This window comes from Hyaena hyaena, unplaced genomic scaffold, assembly GCF_003009895.1.
Source record: "Hyaena hyaena isolate Hyena2069 unplaced genomic scaffold, ASM300989v1 scaffold_1826, whole genome shotgun sequence".
In the NCBI taxonomy this organism is placed as follows: Eukaryota; Metazoa; Chordata; class Mammalia; order Carnivora; family Hyaenidae; genus Hyaena; species Hyaena hyaena.
The window spans coordinates 87686-95152 of NW_024082450.1; the positions used below are offsets into that span (position 1 = coordinate 87686).

Below are 7467 nucleotides of genomic sequence, written 5' to 3' on the forward strand. Positions count from 1 at the left end.
GGTCCGTACCTCACTGAGCTAGTGCCACCATGCCTATCATGCCCTTAAATCTTTAGAACAGCCGTAGGAAGTGGTAATTCTCATTCGCGGCCGTTGAGAGATGAGGACGATGAGGCACAGAGAAATTTAAAAACCGGATCGCGAGTGTCCTCACGGAGGGGAGTTTTGCCCCTGTAGACGCCGCTGGCATGTTGTGGAGGAGGCCCCCAGACCGATACCCCCGCGGTCATCAAAGGACCCCTGGACAGTGTAAGGTTTTCATCACCTAACTCCCCCCAGTTTAGACCAGATTTGCTACTGATGTGAATTCAGAGTAACACAATAGAGCCATGAGCCAGAGGACCTGATACAGAGGACCTGATACATCTAATATAAACACGCGCTGATTCATCTAATATAAACACGCGCTTGGGACCAGGTAAAGGGTGGTATGAGCCGAGCGAGCTCTGGGCCTTTTGAGCCAGTCACAGAGTGTAGGTCTTCTCCCCTCACCGCCTGGCACTACAAGAGAGTTCGGGGCCAGGCTGAGGACACGGGCCCTCCTACTAGGAGGTAGCCGCTGGGCCACGGCCCATGACCCCTGCCACTAGGAGCTGAAGAAAATGTGTTCTGGAGAACTTCCAGATCAAGGTGTTTGTCTCTGTTCTAAATCAGAGTCTCCTCATTCACGGGTGGCAAAACTATTGGCAGGAGCTGGTCCTTCTGGGTCAATATGCACTTGACCTCCATCGTCACCCATGTAAAGTACGCACTTGACCCCCGTCCTCGCCCAGGTAAAATACGCACTTGACCCCTGTCCTTGCCCATGTAAAACTAAGTGGAAGCTACACATATAAAAGAAAAAACTGAGTGGATGTGGTACAGGTGACCCTGGTGACTGGTATGAGTGCCGTCAAGCCCCTGGGGCACCTGTGGGGCGTCACCGGCAGCACAAGACACTTCAGCTCAGTCACAACGTCTCTGAAGCTTTGTGGGTGTGAGTGTCAGAACCGATGCCACTTAGACAGTTGGGGAAGGAATGGGGGCCGTGAAGCCTTAGAAAGAGAAAGCTTTGGAAATGCAAGATCTTCAGGCTGAAATTGCTAGAAGCTGCTAAAAAATATAACAAAATAGAAAAGAGTATTTTTTTGAGCATTCAAAATCCACAAGGCCCAGGAGAGAGGAGATGCCACTTGTGGGTGTCGAGCTTCTGGTAGTTCTTGGGGGGGTCTCCTTCCAGCTGCCTCCCACATCAGCTCAGCTCCCCCACACCCGCCGGCCTGTCCACCTGCCCCTTTCTGAGTCTCTGGAAACAGAAGAGGCTAGAGGTAGCGGTTATTCTTCCCAGCCATATGCCCCCCACAAAAAAAAAAAAAAAAAGAATTCCTCCAATTTTCTCCAGAAATCAGGTCACAGGTTTTCAGCACCGGCGACCATGCCCAGCCGGAGTGATTCATCGTAAGGCCTCTGCGCGCCGGGGAGCATCGTCACCGTCAGCTGGCCCTGCGTTTGGACAGTCATTTCCTCCTGTTTAAAAGGGAACGGTTTCTCTCTGTACTTAGGTCGCTTCAGTTTCCTCTTGGCACTTCCAGCCGGCGCTCCCAGGGCCACGGGACTTGGGGGCCGGGCTGGGGAGAAAAGCATTAAAGAGAGAAAAGGGAGGGACGCCCGAGGCGAGCGGGCGGTGGAGGACACGGGTGCCCGGTGAAAAACGCAGGGGTTTGCAGGAGGGGCCCGGCGCTCCTGCCGCGACTCGGATTCGAACCGAGGTTGCTGCGGCCACAACGCAGAGTACTAACCACTACACCCCGCGGGTCCGGGGTCCGCGGAAAGCGCGGCCGGGTGCCGCCCGGTGCACCTGCCGGAGACCGGAGGGGGCGGTCTGGGCCCGCACCGCGTGCTGCCCGCGGGGGCTCCGGGCTCCTTCGGGCTCTTCCTCCTGGTACCCGGCTGCCGGAGCCGGACGGGACGGCGCGCTGCGGTGTGGACCGGAAGCTCCTCCGGGCCGCCCCGCCCCCTGGCGGGCTGCCCTGCCCCTCGGCCTGCTCTTCACCGGGTTAGATTGCGGAGCTTCGAGTCGTCGGGAAGCTTTTCCTGACTTCCCCTCTCCACGCAACTCGTTCCCCCCGGTGCGGGTTATCCGTGACACACGCGGTGCAACACCCATGTCTTCTTCTCATGACAACTCTTCTTTCTTGGAAAAGTAGCCTCTGACACCTCCTGAGCCATTGTAGTTACTGAATGCGCGACGATGGGACGCCGAGTAATATGCGTCTACAGATATTCTGCAGGTGTCCTATGATCTACTGAATTACACAAATGGATGCTCGCAGTAGCATTTTATTTCAAAGTGAAATTCTATAGAGAAGCCCAGCACGGGAGTGCATGCGGTATCTGTTCCCACTGCTCGGCTACCTCGCCTTCCACCTCCTTTAATAACGTCCTGGTAAACTCCCAAGACAGTGAACAGAGGATTGATAATCATGGCCTGTTTTGACTGGCTTTGCAGAGCATTCTAGCACCAATAGAATTGGATGGCTGTGCACTGTAAGTTACAATTCGGCCCCAGGATAAGGGAAATCCTGTCGGAGCACTGGGTGGTACCTCCGAATGTATTTGAGTCACCCCAAAGGGGTTACCAGAGGGCGTCTACTATGAAGGCTGCGAATAATCAGGTGGAAATGGTGACCTGTCTGCGGGCATCGGTTGGCCTCTTTTGCCAGCCAAACAGCCAAAATGCAAAATTCTCCCTGTACAAAGTAGTTCATGGGGGGTGGGGGTGGAGGCTACCGACAGGTGTAAATCTCGGGCTCACTAACACCCAGCTGATTGGGCCACCATCACTGCTGAGCATCCTGCTTGCCAACGGCAGGTGGTGCTGAGCCTCTTTACCAGGTCATTTGTGGGGCTCCCTCAGCAGGCCCCAAGTTAGTGAGTTGATTATACTGGATCTTTCTTTCATGGAGGAAGCAGTCATTTTTCCCTACAGGGTAGACACCTATTGGGGGCCTGAACTTGCTTTTCTTGTTTGTATGCTTCACCTCCTACCAGCATCCATGGACCTCCAGGACACCCTTCCTGTCATTAGGGAACCCCAGACAGTGCCTCTAAGTCAGGCACATACTTGCAAGCAATGGCCTTGTACCCAAGACATTCACTGGTCATACCACGCGCGCATCACCCAGAAGCTAGTGGCCTGACAGAATTGTGAAATGGCCTTTTGGAAGCTCATTATGCCACTAACTAAAAGATGAGGATCTTCAAGGTTTTGTTCTCTTCCAATAGGGCCCTGCCTTACAACACGGGGCAGTACATAAAGCCATCTTCTCTCTGTTCGGAACACATGAATCTGGGAATCAGGGGGTCAAGGTGAGAATGACTCTTCTCATGATTACACTCAGTAATCCATTAGAAGAATTTTGTATCCTCCCCTGTGAACTTGAGCTCCAAGGGACTGAAGTTCTTCCTGCCCAATAGAGAAATGTTTCCACGAGGGAGCATTGTCAGTTTTCAAATTCATTGATTAATCAATTTCAATTAATTTAAAGGCTCAGAAGGGTCTCCACACATTTCAGTCTCTTCATGCCACTGAACCAATAGGCAGAGAAAAGTTTCCTCTTCTTGCTGGGATGATTCATCCCAATTTCCAGGAAATAATTGGGTTTCTGCCATCCAACGGGGACTGACAAGATACTACTGGAACTGAGAGCAGCTTCGTAAGCAGTTTGCCACCAGCCCTGGGCGTTAAAACATTGTGGCGGAGCCGTTAAAAAAACGAGAAGACTACCAAGGACATGGATCCCACGGGAATAAAGGCAAACATTTTACCCCCAGGTAAGAATGTGCCTAAGGTGCTGACAGAGGTCAGGGTGATAAGGAATGAGTTTTTAGAAGGAAGGAAGAAGGCCAATTTAAGCCTCCTGATCACAAGCAGGGTCCGGCGTACCTTTGCATTGTGTGGTAACATGTTAAGTTTAAGGTGGGACTCTGGGGAAACGAATTCTCCGGCGAGCTGGCTGCCAGTTCCTACGGCCCGTGTTGGAAACACAGATTTTTCATGTGGGAAAGGATAAGAGTGAGTGCTGGAGAACAAAGGGGCGCGCTGGGCCAGATAGTTCCTCTGACCAGTTCAGATAAACGCTCTCCTTTCACCTCCACTGGCCGGAGGCTGACCTCTGCATGAAGTCAGGCCCTGCCCCCTGGCCTCTGGCTGGGTTTGGCCAATGGGAAGTAAAAGCAGATTAGACAGAGGAAGGAGCTCCATTTGTCTCCAGATTCCCTTTCCTCCCATTTCCCTTTGGGGTGGAGGCGGGGGCGGGGGGGGGGGAGATTGGCCCCTGGACTGGCCCCAGGGCGCTGCTCTGTCCCATGTGGCTCCTTAACACCTTGCTCCCCACGTTGCATCGGGCCAGCGAAGCAATCTGCAAAGTATTCAGTCTCAGTGTCCTTTTTCTGGTGGGTCACGAGTTACCATACTGACCTCTCTAAGCTTACATGCTAGTGGAGTTTACAGACACAAACACAAATACAAATAAGACATGTGTTTGGTAGTTGACAAGGAGTTTAAGAATCTGGTCTGGTAACAGTGAATGGCTGTCAGAAGGCATAATGTGGATTAGGATTCAAGGAATACCTCACCAAAGAGGTGCATTTTTATGAAAAATGAAATAAAATAATACAAGATAATAGGAGGTCATGCAAAAAGGGACCATCTAGACAAACACTCTGGGCCTTGAAAACAGTTATGTGCAAAGGTCCCGAGGCAGGAAGAACCATCACGTATTTTAGAAGCAGTAAACAATCCCTTGAGATTAGAGTATCTGAGAAAGAAATAACAAAGCAGAAAAGAAATCGTGGAGGTAGAGAAAGTCATACATGGTGAACCCTTTGCTTTATGAGTGTGTGTCTGTTGTCACTCTGGCCCCACATCGTGCTTTTCCTTGTATCCTGAAGGCTAGAAGACTGTATAGATTATATTTCTTGACTCCTTTGCCAGCTGGGTTCTGGGTAGTTTTGGCCAGTGGGAGGCAATGGGAGGGAAAGGAGAAGCCAGGAAGAAAGGAAGAAAAACGGATCTCAATGGCGTATTGATTATTTTGAATTGAAGCTTCTTGGGAAACAGCAGGTGCGAGGACATCACAGTGTCCTGTCCCCCTGGAAGCAGAAAACATCTCCCGTATGAAAGGTCCCCTCCCAGGACTAAGAAGTAAAAGACCAGTTATCACCAGAGAAAGTAAATCTGGAGTAACAAGTCTTGTTCTGTCTTTCACTAATCTACTACCTCAGCCCAACTTTCGCTTAGAATTCCTTACTAATTAGGATTCCCAAACACCTGTTTTCTTTATCCTGTCAAATCTTCACTTTTTTTTTTTTTTTTTTTTTTGGTCGTCTGTCTAAACTGTGTGAAAACTGCCAGTCTTGCAGTTTGTTCAAGTGTCAGTGTCATTACTGACATGGGCCTCCCCATGCACATAACCAAACTTTTACTGTCCTCTTCGTAATCTGTCTCACGTCAATTTAATTCTTAGCCTGGCTAGAAGAAATTTCGACAAAGTTTCTTCCATTCAGTAGCAAAAAAATCTGTGTATATTGAATTATAAACTGTGCTCTTCCATCGCTGTTTATGAATCACATGACTGTTAATTCTACTTTTCTAGTATCTTTTTTAAAATTTATTTATTTATTTATTTATTAATGTTTTTATTTATTTCTAGGAGAGACAGAGAGAGAGACAGTGTGAGCAGGGGAGGGTCAGAGAGAGAGGGAGTCACAGACCGAAACAGGCTCCAGGCTCTGAGCTGGCAGTCAGCACAGAGCCCGACGCGGGGCCCGAACCCACGAACCGCGAGATCATGACCTAAGCGAAAGTCGGACGCTTAACCGACTAAGCCACCCAGGCGCCCCTCTAGTATCTTTTTTTAAAAAGTGGGTTGGAGTCCACAGATTTTGACATATAGCTGATTTGTGTTATCAAATTTATTCTCTCAGAGATCAGGATGGCTATTGCTGTGGATTGCTCACCCACATTAATTTACACTCTACAAAGTCCTACATTAGGCAGACCCAGTCCCTGCTTTCATACCCTAGTTTGCTGGGCCTGCTGGCTGTTCCCAATTAATGCCACACACATTTTGTCTTAAGGCATCTGAATTTTCAGTCCCCTCCCTTCCCCTAATATCTACCTGGCTCATCTTTTTTAGATCCGTGTAGGCCTCTGATCAGGTAACACCTTTTAAGTTATCTATTTACCCTTTATTGAAAATAAGAGCCCCCATTATGCTGTATAGCTGCTCTATTTTCTGCCGAAGATATTTATCACCTAACCTGTTGTATGTTTCTGTAGTTCTGTCTCTCTTCCCTGAGTAACTTCCATGAAGGCGGATTTTCTAGGTTGCATCCGCTGTTGGGTCCTGAGCTGCTAGAAGAGTGAATTAAATGAACACATGCGTTCCGAAGAAACAGGAGCAAGGACTTACAATATGGGATTCAGTAAATCCTGCCAACTTTTAATCTGTGAATCAGACTAACTCCCTTTGGGATGAAATCCTAAAGGGTAATGACTGCTAAGAATTCCATCACCTGCTGAAAATTTAGTTAGATCACTTAAGAATCAGGCTGTCCTTTCCCAGAACTCTTCTACTGTACTCAAATAGCTAATTTATTCGTGAATAGTCACTGTATTCCATACTTTTGGCTGCCTAAAACTAGTAACGGATAATGTATTTAAATGGGTTCAGGAATTTGCTGGACTCCATTAAATTGCTGGACAAGCCTGTCCCGAACCCGCTGCCCCCTGCCCATCTCGAAGTTGTCCTTCCTGTAGATCAGACTACATATAGTATTACTAGTACAATATGATCCTAAGTCTCCCACGATCAAGTTTTCTGGATTGTCACCAAAACCTGAGAATAGAGCAGATTGTGTAGCAGCTTTCTCCGTGTAGTGTAAGTGGCTCTGAAAAGAGCCTTTGTTTGGCAGCGTCCCTAAACTTACTCCTCACTTGGCCTTGTGGTGGCTCTCGGTCTTCTTGGGCAGCAGCACGGCCTGGATGTTGGGCAGGACGCCGCCCTGCGCGATGGTGACGCGGCCCAGCAGCTTGTTGAGCTCCTCGTCGTTGCGGATGGCCAGCTGCAGGTGGCGCGGGATGATGCGCGTCTTCTTGTTGTCGCGCGCCGCGTTGCCCGCCAGCTCCAGGATCTCGGCCGTCAGGTACTCGAGCACGGCCGCCAGGTACACGGGCGCGCCGGCCCCGACCCGCTCGGCGTAGTTGCCCTTGCGCAGCAGGCGGTGCACGCGGCCCACCGGGAACTGCAGCCCGGCCCGCGACGAGCGCGTCTTGGCCTTGGCGCGCGCCTTGCCGCCCTGCTTCCCGCGTCCCGACATCACGAAACTGGGTTCTCTAAGCGTAACTAGTGAAACGGGTACGAGACCAGCACTTTTTATAACCCTTATTGGGCGCGAAAAAAGAGACTTGGCATTGGTTAGGGT

General features: G+C 50.1%; 1 protein-coding gene across 1 annotated transcript; it reads right to left on the reverse strand.

The window, feature by feature from the left end:
• Positions 1-6955: 6955 nt before the first annotated feature.
• On the reverse strand, positions 6956-7365 carry LOC120226727 (histone H2A type 1-E-like). The gene has a single exon (XM_039224913.1). The coding sequence runs from the start codon at positions 7360-7362 to the stop codon at positions 6976-6978; it is 387 nt and encodes a 128-aa protein (XP_039080844.1). The 5' UTR covers positions 7363-7365; the 3' UTR covers positions 6956-6975.
• Between the last annotated feature and the right edge of the window lie 102 nt (positions 7366-7467).